At 39.0% G+C, this 16,958-nt stretch overlaps 1 protein-coding gene and 1 pseudogene across 1 annotated transcript in view; both read left to right on the forward strand.

The window, feature by feature from the left end:
• KIF4A (kinesin family member 4A) overlaps positions 1–16,958 on the forward strand; it is a 186,884-nt gene that overhangs the window by 97,307 nt on the left and 72,619 nt on the right. Inside the window, exons 14-15 of the mRNA XM_053580928.1 lie at positions 4,664–4,720; positions 8,040–8,228. Coding sequence (XP_053436903.1) covers positions 4,664–4,720; positions 8,040–8,228 — 246 coding nt within the window. The remainder of the gene's footprint in view (positions 1–4,663; positions 4,721–8,039; positions 8,229–16,958) is intronic.
• LOC128577920 (proteasome subunit alpha type-6-like) lies at positions 5,622–6,382 on the forward strand (annotated as a pseudogene).

The following is a 16,958-nucleotide window of genomic DNA, read 5'->3' on the forward strand; positions in this document are numbered from 1 at the left end:
CCTGGACTTTCCCAGTGTTTTCTAGGGTTGTCAATAATATATCACAAAATCAACCACACGTAGATTTATTCTTAAAGAGTAAATTTAAAAAATGTGCCATATAATATTGTTGGGGGGTGAGGGTCATGATAGCCAGCTCTAAGAAATTAAAACATGTAAACTCCTAAAATACTATTAAATAATCTTTTTCAATTTCAGATTAATATATGGATATAAATGATTAGATTACATTGTTTGCAATTTGTTAGGTAAAGTCCAAGTTGTAGTTGAGCCCCTTACCCAGGAGGTGTGGCCTGTACCCTACATTGTACCTGTTAGATGAGAGCTTACCAAATCTCTTCCCTTTCCCTGCATATTAGTCAGTGTTTCAGAAGTAGTGCTATATAAAACTGTCATGAGCAGTCTAAGATGACAGTTCATTTATCTAATAAATGGGGCACAGTAATTGAGAACTTGGGCTAAAGAGCCAGACCACCCCTGGCCACTTGCTAGCTATGTAACCTTGCTAACTGCTGTATTACTTTCAAAAGGAAATAATTTAAGTGACTCAAATAGGGGTTAAAGATGTTATTCAGCTGATGTACTTGGGGAGCTCCTGAATTCTAGATAACTTCCTAAATTGAAGCAGGATTAGAATTTTATAGGATGAGGGGAAAAGGATATGTATCCTTATATATGGTTCAGCTCAGGTAACCATTTTTATTATTAACTGATGTGAAACTTTTAGTTTCCATCTAAGAGATTGTTCCAGTTTTTATACCTTTTCCTCTAGAATGTATTGGTGCGATCCTGTCCTAATAACTGTCATTATTGAGAGTTCTCTCGCAAGCCTTGTAGTTTATTAGTTGGTCAAGGTTTGTAGTAGAGTGCAGTGGGAGCAGAAAAGAAGTAGTGATTAACTGTTAGTCTAGAAAATTCAGGAAGGCATCATAGAAGAAAGCTAGTCCTAAAAATGAACAGGAGTTTGCCATGCAAACAAAATGGAATGGACAGTCTATGTAGAGGAAAATGTATATGCAAAAGCAAAGAAGTATGAAAGTTTAGAAAAATGGTAAAAAGCTTAATATGGCTAAAATACAGAGTTCATGATAGAGAATGGCTATCACAAGGTTAAATTTCACCATTTGTAATTCCACTCAGATATAGCTGAAACATTTGATGTATGACAACATTGTGTGAACTGCTTCAGAATTAAGATAATCTAGGCTGTAGAAGCCTACTGCAGCCAAAACAAGCTCGAGAAATAGTGACCCAGGGCACTCACCATTGTTCATGGCTATTGCACCAATCTTAGAGGATTTCACACCACTTTATTTTTGGGGCTTTGAGTTATATGGGAAAAATAAAGGAAACCCATGGAACCAAATTGATAAAATGATTCTCATCCTCAATGAGAATCTGGTAATATGACTGGTGCCTTGTGTGTCTGTAGAGGAAGTTGCTGGTGGTGACAGGCTCTATAGAATCTCTGTGTCTGCCACTAAAATACACTTAGAACATGCAGCAGAAGGGTGCTAAAGGTTGCCACAGCTGATAAAGTTTCTGGCTTCCATCCACTGTCATAGTTAGGCAGAGTAAACCCTTTTATCCAGGGCTCCTGCTGGACTCTTGAATCAGTCCTCTCCACATCTATTGTTTTGAGACCCTCCCAGCTTCATATTTTTTGAAATAGACAACAATGTATATCCTGTGGCTTTTATTAAGACTTAGTACAGTGAAAACAAAATGTTTCAAATGTAAGTCCTTGTGTCCTTCATTGTGTATTAAAACTATTTTTAAGTGATGGGTGAACACCTTTTTTCTATTATGAAGGCAACCATTGTTCCTGGATATTCCTCCTAGGGCTTTAAGCCCTAAACTGTACCATTTCTTCCTTTAAAGTAGAATTCAAGCAAACTTCCTTATTGTAGTTACCTGTGAGGAAATTCATGCAATCCTTTCAGTTCCCACAAAACCAAATAATTTTTGTGTTTATATCCCTTCCTCCAAGAAAAGTTTCATAAAAAAACGTTTTGCATGCCCAGTGATGGTATTACCTACAGCCTACAAGCACAAACTTCATGCTGGAGAGTATTGCTGGTTAAAGCAGTACAATGTACCCTTTACCTGTTCCCTTGACCATCAAATTTGCTAATCACATCTTTTACCTATAAGAGGTTCTCGGTTGTAGCCTTAGAATGGGAGGAGAGAAGGCTATGAGATTGAAGTAAATCCCACTGTTATACACACATGTATTTACATTTAGGATTATGAAGGCAGAATCCTGCCATGTTCATACAGATCATGTTACCATAGCCCTAAGCTTAAACCTTACCATTGTGAAAGTTCACTGCGCCAAAAAACCAAAGGTAAACTCATAATATCAACACCATCTTCAAGGATTAACCCATCTATTTTGATCCTGACCCTTTGGAAGGTACTAGAAAAAGTTTCCAAAAGCCAATGTTATAAACCCTAATAATCTAGGATAGGTCTATAACTAGTTATTATACTGAAAATTGAAACATGAGAGAAAGGAAAAGGTAACAATTAACCTAATAATAGATTGACAGTCTGTTTTTAAAGAATGATTTAGTATGTCCTGCATTTGGAGAATCGCCAGTACTGTAAATCAGAATGGGAAAGGATGTGGGTACTCTGGAGGGTCCTTTGAGTTGTCTTTGAGCCCCACTGGTTGGAAGTTTCTGGGCAAAATAAGGAAAATGCTTTACAAACAGCACTTATTAAGGGCTTCTTTACTCCTTGCCTTAAACGTATTAAGATTCAAGTTCTCAGAACTACGTTAATGTTTCACAGGACTGATACAAAGACTCCATGTGCTAACCCTAAATCACAGGGGTACATGTGAAACTTAGTAAATGTAGAATATAAATGCCTTAACACAATAACTAAGAAAATGCCAGGAAGGCTATGTTATTTTTTTTTTTCTCTATTGAGCTAATAATAGCTCCTTCACCTAGTACCTCCTTAATCATGTCACTTCTTGAAAGTAAACCTTTCTTCCTAGGGCTTTGTGGGATCACTTAAACACAAGTGTTAATCCATATTTTGCAATGCCAAATACAGCCTAAATTCCACTGATGAGAACAGAACTTGCTCATGTGATAGTCTGTAAACAGATTAGCCCTAATTAGTGGGGTTAGGTTTCCCTACTAGGTGGTGGTTATTCCAATGCCCACGAAAAGAATTTGCTATTCTCTGGTAGCAGGAGTTAGTACTTACCCTTTCCCTCTAATATCCACTACCTGGAGTAGCTGCATGTGATCAGTTCTTACCTACCTGAGAGACAAGCTGTAATACATTGCTGTCTTACTTTATAAGAACATTTTTCTGGGGTGCCCACATAAGGCATTTATTTCCTTATACAGGAAGATCTTGCCAACTTGACTCACTGTGAAAATCAGTAATTCAGGCCTATTTGCCTAATTGCTCTGGCAATGGAGGCCCATTTGTTGTCTACAGCAAATGTATCCTGTTTTGTAAACTTTCTTACTCTGTAAACCCATCTTTCGCTTTCTCAATAAATTTTGTTTCATGCTTGCCTTAAAAACAATAAGCCTTTATTCTATTCACTTTTCTGATGCATTGTCATTATTTAATATGTCTGTTCTTAGAATAGTATCCCAATAAGAACTAGTGAGACTTGTACATTAATAGAGGTAAATTTAGTGGTAGAAGTATACAAAGAAAAGGTAGAGTCCAAACAAATGCAAACAATGTAACCTAATTATTTGTACCCTTATATTAATCTGAAATATAAAAAAGAAAGGGTAGAGTCCATAAAATGGGTTGAACTTTGGCCTATTAGAATGGCTAAATGTGGCTCGGCACCTATGGCTCAAGCAGTTAAGGCACCAGCCACATACACCTGAGCTGGCGGGTTCGAATCCAGCCGGGGCCCGCCAAACAACGACAGCTGCAACCAAAAAATAGCCAGGCGTTGTGGTGGGTGCCTGTAGTCCCAGCTACTTGGGAGGCAGAGACAGGAGAATCGCCTGAGCTCAAGAGTTGGAGGTTGCTGTGAGCCACAGCACTCTACCTAGGGTGACAGCTTGAGGCTCTGTCTCAAAAAAAAAAAAAAAAAAACAAGACTGGCTAAATGTTTCACTCTGGCCCAGTGATCTCTTGCAGGGCAAGAGGAGTATAAGAAATATGCCAGTTGTTATAAGACCTTATTTTTTACTAAAACAACATAATTGCTCCTTATGAAAAAATAAAGTGGCTTGGCTGCCTATAGCTCAAGTGGCTGGGGTGCCAGCCACATACACCAGAGGTGGCGGGTTCAAGCCCAACCCAGGCCTGCCAAACAGCAATGACAACTACAGCCAAAAAATACCAAGGTGTTGTGGCAGGTGTCTGTATCCCAGCTACTTGGGAGGCTGAGGCAGGAGAATCACTTAAGCCCAAGAGTTTGAGGTTGCTGTGAGCTGTGACATGATGGCACTCTACAGAGGGCAACATGGTGAGACTCTGTCTCAAAAAAAAAAAAAGAGTCTGAAATGGTAGCAAATGAAAACATGTGGCTAGTTCCCTACAAAATGGGTCTAGCACCTTAAACAGTGTCTGTAAACACATGAAAACTAAAATATATATATATATATAAAATCCTCTAGCAAGGTTCACTTCAGAATCTTTCCCTAAACCAAAACATTTGTCACTATAGGATGAAACCGTTGCTTGCCTGGCTGCAGCCATTGATACTGCGGTGGAACCAGAAACTGTGAGTAATTGACCCCTTTTGTGCAGAACTGGAAGCTCTAACTGTGCCATTTTCTAGAATTTATCACTCATCTGAAGAAGAGAATCTATGATTATTACTATCTTCCATAGAATGCCCTGGAAATCTAGAAATCTTTAGTGTAAACCCTCAGCTTCATAAAATCCCTAACTTGGGTAAGCTCTATGTCTAACAGTGTAACTAACTGACAACCAGTGGCAGAACTTCTCAGGGTTGTAATGTTCAATATTTGCAATCTACCTTATTGATTTCTTGTTTGATGCTAGTATTCTTCCTTAGCTGTCCAGCAAATTAAAAGATAAAAATAGAGACATAGATCTCTGGAACAGAATAGAGACTCTTGAAATGAAACTAGCCTCATGTTCCCATCTGATCTTTGACAAAGCAAACAAAAGCATCCACTGGGTGAAAGAATCACTGTTTAATAAAGGGTACTGGGAGAATTGGTTAGCCACATGTAAGAGTCTAAAACTGGACCCATATTACTTGCCACTTACAAAAGTTAACTCATGATGGATAAAATTTTTAAATCTAAGACACAAAACTATAAAAACCCTACATGATAGTATGGGAAAAACTCTTAATCTTATTGGCGTAGGGACATAATTTATGAAGAAGATCTCACTGGCAATTGCAGCAGCAACAAAAATCAATAAACGTGGCCTGATCAAGTTTAAAAGGTTTTTCACAGCTAAGGACATAATCCACAGAGCAAAAAGACAGCCTTCAGTATGGGAGATGATATTTGCATGCTAAGAATCTGACAAAGGGCTAATCACCAGAATCTACAATTAATTCAAGCATATCCAAAAGAAAAGAGCAGACAACCCTATTAAAAACTGAGCAAAAGAGGTACTGTACTTGAAGTAGTAGGTGCACCAAAATGTCCCATGGTTCCAGTGCCGGTTTTGACTGCCACATTACCATTTTTTCACCCAAAGGTTGTCTCTACCAAGTAGAATATGCTTTTAAAGCTATTAACCAAGGTAGCCTTACATCAGTAGCTCTCAGAGGGAAAGATTGTGCAGTAATCGTCACACAGAAGAAAGTACTTGATAAATTATTGGATTCTAGCACAGTGACTCACTTATTTAAGATAACTGAAAACATTGGCAGTGTGATGACAGGAATGACAGCTGACAGCAGATCCCAGGTACAGAGGGCGCACTATGAGGCAGCTAACTGGAAATACAAGTATGGCTATGAGATTCCCATGGACATGCTGTGTGACATGCTGACATTTCTCAGGTTTACACACAGAATGCTGAAATGAGGCCTCTTGGTTATTGTATGATTTTAATTGGTGTAGATGAAGAACAAGGCCCTCAGGTGTACAAGTGTGATCCTGCAGGTTACTACTGTGGGTTTAAAGCCACTGCAGCGGGCGTTAAACAAACTGAGTCAACCAGCTTCCTTGAAAAAAAAGTGAAGAAGAAATTTGATTGGACATTTGAACAGACAGTGGAAACTGCGATTACATGCCTATCTACTGTTCTGTCAACTGATTTCAAACCTTCAGAAATAGAAGTTGGAGTAGTTACAGTTGAAAATCCTAAATTCAGGATTCTTACAGAAGCAGAGATTGATGCTCACCTCATTGCTCTAGCAGAGAGATTAAACATTATTAGTTTACCAAATTTGTGATGCCACCTGTCTGTGTTTGGAACCAATAGACCAACATTGTAGAGGCCCTTGGACTGAGAAAGGAACCTCTCCCACTCCTGCTATGAAGTGGTTACAGGTCTGGATAAATAAAAGCAATCCTTTTGGGGAAAAAAAAAAAACTGAGCAAAAGTCATGAATAGAAAGTTTTCTCACAAGGACAGAAGAGTGACCAATAAACACATGAAAAAATGCTCATTACCCCTAATTATCAGAGAAATGAAAATCAAAACCACTTTTGAGATATCACCTAACCCCAATTAAGAATGGTCCACATCACAAGGTCCCAAAGCAACAGTTGCTGGTGTGGGTGCTGAGAGAAGGAAACACTCATGCGCTGTTGGTGAGACTGCAAACTAGTACAGTCTCTATGGAAAGAAGTGTGGAGAGTCCTCAAAGAACTAAAAGTAGACCAACCATTTGACTCTGCAGTCCCACTACTAGGCATTCACCCAAATGAAAGAAAAAGACATTTACCACAAAGACCTTTGCACTTGAATGTTCATAGCAGCTCACTTCACAATTGCAAAAATGTAGAAACAACTCTTAGTGCCCGTCAACACATGAACGGATTAATAAACTGTGGTATATGTGTACCGTAGAATACTATTCAGCTATAAAAAGATGGAGCATTTGAATACTTTGTAAAAACCGGGGTAGATATGGAAAACAGTCTTCTAAGTAAAGTGTCACAAGATTGAAGAAACAAGCATCATATATACTCAATACCAATTTGAAACTAGGAGATTAACAATCACAGACCCACATAACAGGAAAAAGCCAGTTAAATTTAAGAAGTGGGGAGGGTGTTCAGTAGCCTTTCACCCAATGGGTACAGTGCATGGATATATGGCACACTCCCTCGGTGAAGGACACAGCTACAACTCAGACTTTAACCTTATGTGTGTAAACCATACAACCTAATGGTTGGTACCCTCATATTAATCTGAATTTTTTTTAAATGCAGAAAAGAACAAATTAGGAAATTATGACAAAGTCAAAAATTATTAGAGTAAAAATGGAAGAGAGTTTTTATCTCAGCATAGTTTTATATGGAGGGGATGGTTGGGGGCTAAAAGAATCAAAATATTTTGGGGATTCAGATCGCAAAAATAGATAAAATGTATTAGATGTTGACTAAAAGTTATAAAGTCAAAATGAAAAGCTATAGAATTGTTTGCTTTAGACAGCCTTTCCCCCCTGAAATATGTTGGTAGTTTTCATATTCCAAAAGAAGGAAGATACTAGAACAGGCACTAGCAGTCATCTGTGTGAAAATAAATGAAGCCTTTTCTCCATTTTCACCATTCCTAAAGTGCCATTACCAGGACCTTCTCTCTTCTAGGACTCCTTGGAATGAGGTAAAAGTAAGAAATATTGGCTAGATCAATAAAGGAAAGAGCAATAAACTTAGTTTGCTTTAAAATAGACAAAGTATATAAGAAACAAGGAACTTAATGTGAAAAGGGAAATAGACTAACTCAATTTATTTCAAAGCAAATGTTCTATGAGAAGCCACAGTCATGAAAGAATAGATATTAGTAATAGAGAAGTGGCTATGAGACTTTGATGAAATAATGCCTAAGGAACTCCATTTGCTTGTTTCACTTACAAATTATTTTTCTGATTTTTTTTCCAGCAAGTGGAAACCAGTCCAGAGACCAGCAGCAGATCTTCTGATGCTTTTACCACTCAGCATGCTCTCCGTCAAGCCCAGATGTCTAAGGAGTTGGTTGAGTTGAATAAAGCCCTTGCACTGAAAGAGGCCCTAGCTAGGAAAATGACTCAGAATGACAGCCAACTACAGCCTATTCAGTTCCAATACCAGGTGAACTATTTCTTAGGGCAGTATTTTTTACTGTCTATCATCTGTCTTTAACTTAATGGTAAGAAAGCAAGTACACTATTTTTGATGACAAAAAGACAACAATGTGCATAGTACACAACTGGAGTTGCATTGTTGATTTTAAAAAGGGATCCATTCAGAGGCAGGGGTGGGGGCAGTGGCTCATGCCTGTAATCCTAGCACTCTCGGAGGCTGAGGCAGGTGTATTGTTTGAGCTCATGGGTTTGAGCCCAGCCTGAGCCAGAGCGAGACCCCGTCTCTACTAAAAATACAAAAAACTGAAGCAAGAGGATCACTTGAGCCCAAGAGTTGGAGGTACCTGTGAGCTATTATATCGCCATGGCACTCTACCAAGGGCGACAGCTTGAGACTTTGTCTCAAATAAATAAATAAATACATTCAGGATAAGGACCCTCTAATTTTGCTGCATTTAATCTAATGCCTTACCTTATGCCACAAGTATTTAATAGTTTGTTAGTGTTATAATAAACTCTGTCCCCACTTGAAGAAAAATTGTGTTCCAATAACTATGCTTGGATTCTGAGAAAGGCACATCTTTTGGTAGATGGTTTGGGTTATAGTATGAATTATGAAGAGACTAGTGAATATCATACAGCTTTACAAATGGCTAATTTTTTTTTTCTAATGATAGTTCTAAGTGTCCCTTGCTAACTAATAATCAGGTCTTTATTTGAGGCAAGTCTTTGGCTTTCAGGTTATCTACAAAAAGTGGCACTTTCATCCAGGCACTGCAGCTCACTCCTGTAATCCTAGCACATGGGAGGCCGAGGTAGGTGGATTGCCTGAGCTCACAGGTTCAAGACCAGCCTGAGCCAGAGTGAGACCTCATCTCTAAAAATAGCTGGGCATTGTGGTGGGCACCTGTAGTCCCAGCTACTCGGGAGGCTGAGGCAAGAGAATTGCTTGAACCCAAGAGTTTGAGGTTGCTGTGAGCTATGACCCAATGGCACTCTATGGGAGGCGAAAAAGTGAGACTCAGTCTCAGAAAAAAAGAAATATGGCCCTTTCTCCAGACCTTATTTTCCCTTATAGCCCAGTGTTTCTCAGTGTTTGTCTGTGATCACAGGCATAGGCGTATTAGGATGAATGGGAGAAGGAAGGGTGGATGGCTATATATACATCCAGCTATATTCTACCACTCTAAAGTACTATATGCTTGTATCAAGAAATAGCTATAGTATTCATGCTTTTTGCCACCAGGTACCCTACATTTTCAGAGTAAAAACTAGACAAGTATTTCTCATCTTTGGTTTTCACCACTTTTTACCTCTAGGACAGAAGTTCCTCCCAAAATAATAACTGAGTTGCCAAAAGAATTTTCTCCCTTCTTGTTATCAAACTTGTTTAATTTTTCTTTTTTTTTTAAGACAGAGCCTCAAGCTGTTACCCCGGGTAGAGTGCTATGGCTTCACAGCTCACAGCAACCTCCAATTCCTGGGCTCAAGCGGTTCTCCTGCCTCAGCCTCCCAAGTAGCTGGGACTACAGGCGCCTGCCACAACGCCCGGCTATTTTTTGGTTGCAACTGTCATTGTTGTTTGGCGGGCCCAGGCTGGGTTTGAACCCGCCAGCTCAGGTGTATGTGGCTGGCGCCTTAGCCGCTTGAGCCATAGGCGCCGAGCCAAACTTGTTTAATGTTTTTAAAACTTAATTTTTGGCCAAGCACGGTGGCTCATGCCTGTAATCCTAACTCTATAGGAGGCCAAGGCAGGTGGATCACTTGAGCTCAGGAGTTAGAGATCATCAGCCTGAGCCAGAATGAGACCACATCTCTATTAAAAATAGAAAAACTAGCTGGGCATTGTGGCAGGTGCCTGTAGTTCCAGCTACTGGGGAGGCTGAGGCAAGAAGATCACTTGAGCCCAAGAGTTTGAGGTTGCTATGAGCTATGACACCACAGCACTGTACCAGGGGAAACAAAGTGAGACTCTGTCTCAAAAACAAAAAAATTAATTTTTATTTATGTCATACAAGTGCATGTATATAATTTTTTAAAGTCAAGTATAATACACGAAAAAGTAAAAGCAGTCCTGCCCTTCTACCTTCTCATCTATTCCTTAGACTAATATAGTACTTGAAATTCTTTTTTTTTTTTTTTTTTTTTTGCAGTTTTTGGCTGGGGCTGGGTTTGAACCCGCCACCTCCGACATATAGGGCTGGTGCCCTACTCATTTGAGCCACAGGCGCCACCTCTTGAAATTCTTTTTTTTTGAGACAGAGTCGTACTATATTGCCCTCGGTAGAGTGCTGTGGCGTTATAGCTCACAACAATCTCAAACTCATGGGCTCAAGTGATTCTCCTGCCTCAGCCTCCAAGTAGCTGGGAATACCGGCACCTGCCACAACTCCCAAATATTTTTTGTTGTAGTTATCATTGTTGTCTAGCAGGCCCAGGCCAGGTTCAAACCCGCCATTCTCAGTGTATGTGTCTGGTGCTGTAACCACTGTGCTACAGGCGCTTAGCCAGTACTTGAAATTCTTTAAGCTGACATTTACTTTCATATTTCTAGATGAGACTTTACAATATACTTATGGTTTTCTTTCTTTTTTTTTTTGTAGAGACAGAGTCTCACTTTATGGCCCTCAGTAGAGTGCTGTGTCATCACAGCTCACAGCAACCTCCAACTCCTGGACTTAGGCTATTCTCTTGCCTCAGCCTCCCGAGTAGCTGGGACTATAGGCGCACGCCACAACAACCAGCTATTTTTTTGTTGCAGTTCACTGGGGTCAGGTTTGAACCTGCCACCCTTGGTATATGGGGCCAGCGCCCTATTCACTGAGCCACAGGCACCGCCCGCTATATACTTATGTTAATTTAAAATTTTTAGACAGTATCTATTGACTTCCCACTGTGAAAGATGAGAATATAGTTCTCTTACTCTGATGCCTATGCACACTGCTTTACCTCCATCTTTCAAAATGGTTATATCATACTTTTTGATTAAATGAATATTTAGTGTTTAAATTTTTCTAATTATGTAAATATGTTTTACAATTAAGCCACATATTATGAAATAATTGCTCATACAGCTTTTTATGTTTTCTGGAGTTAATCTATTTTTAAATATATTTGGTTTTTTATCTACCTATCAATTTTTTTTTTTTGAGACATAGTCTCACTGTGTCACCCTCGGTAGAGCGCTGTGGTGTCACAGCTCACAGCAACCTCAAACTCCTGGGCTCAAGCAATTCTCTTGCCTTACCCTCCCAAGCAGCTGGGACTATAGGTGCCCAACATAACGCCCAGCTATATTTTTGTTGCAGTTGTCACTGTTAATTTTAGCTGGCCTGGGCTGGGCTCGAACCCTCCAGCCTCAGTGCGTGTGGCCGGTGCCCTACCCACTGAGCCATGGGCACCACCCTCTACCTATCAATTTTATCACCAAAGTTCTTAAAAAACTATAAAACTCCTCTTGTTACAGTCAAACTTATCAGATGATTTGTCAATCCATTTCTTTCTTATTTTTTTTTTCTTTGAGACAGATTCTCACTCTGTCACCCCTGGATAGAATGCCAGGGCACAGCAACCTCAAGTGATCTGTCTCTACTAAAAATAGAAGAAATTAGCTGGGTGTATCCCCAACAGACCAACTGATCTTGGTCTCAAGTGATCTCCCAAGTAGCTGGGATTACAGGTGACTGCTACAAAACCTAGCTAGTTCTTCTATTTTTTGTAGAGATGGGGGTCTTGCTCTTGCTCAGGCTGGTCTCAAATTCCTGAACTCGAGTGATCCTCCCACCTCACCATCCCCATGCCCAGCCAATCAGTTTCTTTCTTGAAAGCTACCCTCCTGGAATCTTCTGTCCTGTTTTGCTTTCTCTGGGCCACCTGCCTGGCCATCAGTCATCCTGAGAATTTGCTTCTCTTCTTATCTCTGTGTTGAAATAGATTTCATATCTTCCTCCTTTTTGGTATACCCTTTTGCTTTGGTGGGAAAGCTACAATGCCAGTAGCTTTCTGAGAACACATATACGAAAGGAAAATGTTTTAAAGCTTTGCATGTGTGGAAAGAGCTTTTATTTGCATCCTTACACTTGTTAGCTTGTCTGGGTTTAGAATTACGTGGATTTTTTTTTCTTCAGAATTTTGAAGGCCTTGTTCTATTGTCTTGGTTGCTGTTGAGAAGTCCTTTATAATTCTTGAGTCTTTATATTTGGCTATGTTTTTGTTTTCACCTCTGGAAACTGTCAAGATCATTTCTTTGTCCTCAGTGTTATTTAATTTCTCAATGATGTGCCTTGGAATGAATCTTTCTTTGTTTATTGTGCTTGGTGAGTCCTTCCAATCTATAAATTTGTATTCTTTTCTGGGAAGTTTTCTTGTATCATTTCTTAGATAATGCTACTCCTCTACATTTTCTGTTTTCTCTTCTTGCATTTCTTTTAGTTAGATATTGGATCTCTGAGATTTAGTTTTTCTCTCCTTTCTTTCCTTCTTCCTTTTTTTTCTTTTCTTTTCTTTTCTTTTTTGAGACAGAGTCTCACTCTGCTGCCCTAACTAGAGTGCAGTGGCGTCATTGTAATTCACAGCAACCTTAAACTCCTGGGCTCAAGCAATCCTCCTTCCCTAGTCTCTGGAGTATAGATGTACGCCACAACACCCAGATGGGACTATAGATGTACGCCACAACACCCAGCTAATTTCTTCTATTTTTAGTAGAGACAGGAGTTGTAGGCAGAATGGGGACTAAAGACCCCATTCTTGGCAAGGGAAAACACCCCCAGAAAAAGGAAAAAATTAAAAAGTAAGCTGAGCGAGGTAGAACAAAGAAAAATCAGCTAGTTTACCTTTAAACCAACCACTGCTAAATTTCCTATTGAGCAAGTTTCCCTGCTTTTCCTAGAGATCTGGCCTATTGAGGATACAGCTTATGAACAACCCTGCTGTGTCTGTAAACACTCTGAGGAATAATGGCCACAGAAGATGCTGTGGCAAGGCCTGAAAAGATACTTTAACTAGGCCGTTTTCTGCCTAGTAAACAGACAAAGCAAATACCCATTGTGGAGATTTGTATTTGGCTGGGGCGGAGATAAGGGAACAGCTCAAGTCCTGAAATATGGTGAGGAGGACTTATATACCTTTCAGTAAAAGCTGAGTGGAACTGACACTCAGGGCCACCATGAGAACCCCACAAGCGGGCAGTGATCCCCTGAGTTCTCACCTTTGAAAATTCTGTGTCTTGTCTCTTTCTTTCTCATTGTTTCTAACTTTATATTTCTTCAGTCAGTCACCACCAGATCCATGGGTCTTAGCGGACTCCAGCAGGAGTCTTGCTCTTATTCTAGCTGTTATCAAACTCCTGTGCTCAAACTATCAGCTAGGATTATAGGCATGAGCCACCAAATCCAGCCTTATCTTCTCTTTTCTATTGTCTGTTACTTTACCTTTTTATTCCACTCTTTGGGATATTTCTCTCCACTCCTGGTAAATTATTTTATTTGCCTATTAATTTCCAAGGTCTCTTTTTTATCCTGTAATTGTTCCTTTTTTATAGCCTTCTATTCTTTTTATGAATGCACTAACCATTTCCAAAGATAGGAATTAATTTTGTCAAGGTTTTCTTATTATCCCTTCCTTGACTCTGTATTCTCTGAATTTCCTTTCTGTAGTATGTTTGTTATAGTTTTTTATGTAAGGTGAAGATGCTTTCCTCAGATGTCTAGTAATCCTTGGCTGTCCATTCATGTTTAGGAGTGAGACACTAAAAGCCAGTAGGAAGTCCTGTATGCCTAGGTTTCTCTTGGACTAGTCAATTTCCAATGACGTCTTTTATTCTACTGCCTGGAGTTGTATGGGCAGAGTGATGGTATGTCATCATTCTGATAACTCAGAGAAAATAAGAGAGTTGGAGTTTCCAGCATATGCAGAATTTCATTCAATCCCTGTAATCATTGTGTTTAGCTATGTCTGAAATCTGTAGTCCAGCCTGTCAGGTTCACCCTCTTCAGAAAGGAAGCCTCTTTTCCCCTCTGTAGTTCTGTGGTACAAATTGGCTTGCTTCTGAGCATTCATCCTATGGGAGTTCTATTTTAGTTTTTTCCACTCTGGAAGTCACTCATCACTTATCCAGTTATTTTCCTCTTGCAAAAGTCTGTTGCTTTCTCTCAACTGTTCTCTTCTCTTCATTCTTACTGATTTATGCCTCCTTTTTGGTTCATTTTAGTGAGATTTTAGGAGGGAGCAAGTTAAATATGTAGCTTACTTGTCCACAGTAACAGGACATACCGGGCAGTCTTTTTAGGGTCAAATTTATTTTAGCTTTTCCATGATAAACAAAGGTAAAACCAGTAAGGCTGAGAAGTTATTTCTCTCTTCTTGTACTGTTGCCTAGAAACATGGAGATATGTGTTCCCCTATTGTATTTCTTACCCCATAAGAAGGTGCTAGTAATGAACTATAGCTATAGCTTTATTTTATTTTTATTTATTTATCTCCCTTGGTAGAGTGCCTTAGCATCAAAGCTCACAGCAACCTCAAATTCATGGCTCAAGCGATTCTCTTGTCTCAGCCTCCCAAGTAGCTGGGACTACAGGTATTCGCCACACGCCCAGCTATTTTTTAGAGATAGGGTCGCACTCTTGCTCAGGCTAGTCTTGAACTCATGAGCTCAAGTGATGGCTCCTTGGCCTCTCAGAGTGCTGGGATTACAGGCATGAGCCACCACTCCCAGACCTATAGCTATAGCTTTGGTAAGATATCTAGTCCTTTTTCCCTTGGAATCAAATATTTTTGATTTCCTAAGCCTAAAAGTTAAGAAGAAATAAAATTTTAATGTAAATATTACCTTTTAATCACATGTAAATCTCCACATCTCGTTTTTAAGAAATAAAGGCAGTTTTTAATTCTAAATAGTAGTTTTCCTATCACTGTGAAGAATTGCCATAGAAAAATTTAGGAAGATATAGATTATAATTAATGAAAATTACCTTGAGTTGTAGTAAACCAGGACTCAAATTTGAATAACTCCCTTGTGGAGTTGGTGAAACAATTATTGACTAAATACATTATATATAAGGAAAAGATACTATTTTCACCCATCAGATTGGTAACAATTTTGAAGTATAATAATATCAAATGATGACAAGAATTCTGGAAAACAAGTACTCTCATGCATAGCTGGCAAGAGTGGAAATTGGAATAGCCACTTTGGTTAACAACTTGGCAATATTTGTTAATTGAAAATGTGTACCCTCATGATCCTGTAATTTGACTTCTCTCAACCCTAGTAAAACCTTGCACATGTGCATAGAAGGCATATACAAGAATATTTCACTGTGGCAAAAAAAAATGAGGCAGATTTATATGCACTGATATAAATAAATCTGTAAGACCAGTTAAGTAAAAAATAAGGCAAGTTACAGAATAATATGTACATATAGTATAGGTCTATTTATGTTTAACACACTTAAATTTGTATACACACATGTATATATGCTATAGATTATTTATAATTTATTAATTACATATTCTAGATATATATGTATTATAACATATAATATATGATATATATACATAATACATATTTAATGTACAATTATGTACCAAATGATGACATTTTAGTCAATGACAGCTTCATAAGATTATAATACTGTATTTGTACTGTACTGTTTCTATGTTTAGAGAATGTCTAGATTAATAAATACTTAACCATTATGTTACAATTGCCTACAGTATTCAATATAGTACCATTCTGTACAAGTTTGTAGCCTAAAAGCAAAAGACTACACCGAATAGCCTAGGTGTGTAGTAGTAAGCTACACCATCTAGATTTGTGTAAGTACACTCTGTGATTATTGCACAGTGATGGAATTGCCTAACAATGCATTTCACAGAACCCATCGTTAAGGGATGTATGACTGTATATATTAACGTCTATATATATAAATGGTAAATATCTAGAAAAATGCCTGGAAAATTTGCATCATGCTGATAATAGTGGCTACTTCTGGAGAGGGGAATGGAACTTTGGCAGAGGTCAAGTAGTTAAGGGGACCTGATCTTTATCTGCATTATCTAGATTATTTTTATAAGAATATATTCATGTTACTTCTATAAATAAAAATAAATATAAAGAATGTATAAGGCCAGGTGCAATGACTCATGCCTGTAATCTCAGCACTTTGGGAGGCTGAGGCAAAAGGATCACCTGAGGGCAAGAGTTTGAGACTAGCCTGGATAACATCAAAAGGCCCCTATTTTTACCAAAAAAAAATTTTTTTTTTTTGGCAGTTTTTGGCCGGGGCTGGGTTTGAACCCGACACCTCTGGCATATGGGGCCTGCGCCCTACTCCGTTGAGCCATAGGCATCGCCCTATGAAAAAAAAAAATTTTTTTTTTTTTCCATTAACTTGGTGTGGTGACATGCACCTGTAGTCCTAGCTGCTCAAAACACTGAGGAGAGAGGATCCCTTGAGTTCGCGATTACTGTGAGCTATGATTGTGCCACTGCACTCTAGTCTGGGCAACAGAGCAACACCCTGTCTCTTCAAAAACAAAAGAATATATATGAGGTCTCACAATTAAGTTTGCAAACTCATCCTAGAAAAAGTGCTACATACCTCATTGCCACATATCACTATGGTCAAAAAGTGCTTCAAAGTGCTCCCCTTGGGACGCTATGCTCCAATGTCAGCACCTAGGCCACCCTTCAAAACAGTTTTGGAGCTCTTTATCTGGAATGGCCATCACAGCT

This window comes from Nycticebus coucang, chromosome X (assembly GCF_027406575.1).
Source record: "Nycticebus coucang isolate mNycCou1 chromosome X, mNycCou1.pri, whole genome shotgun sequence".
Taxonomy (NCBI): Eukaryota; Metazoa; Chordata; class Mammalia; order Primates; family Lorisidae; genus Nycticebus; species Nycticebus coucang.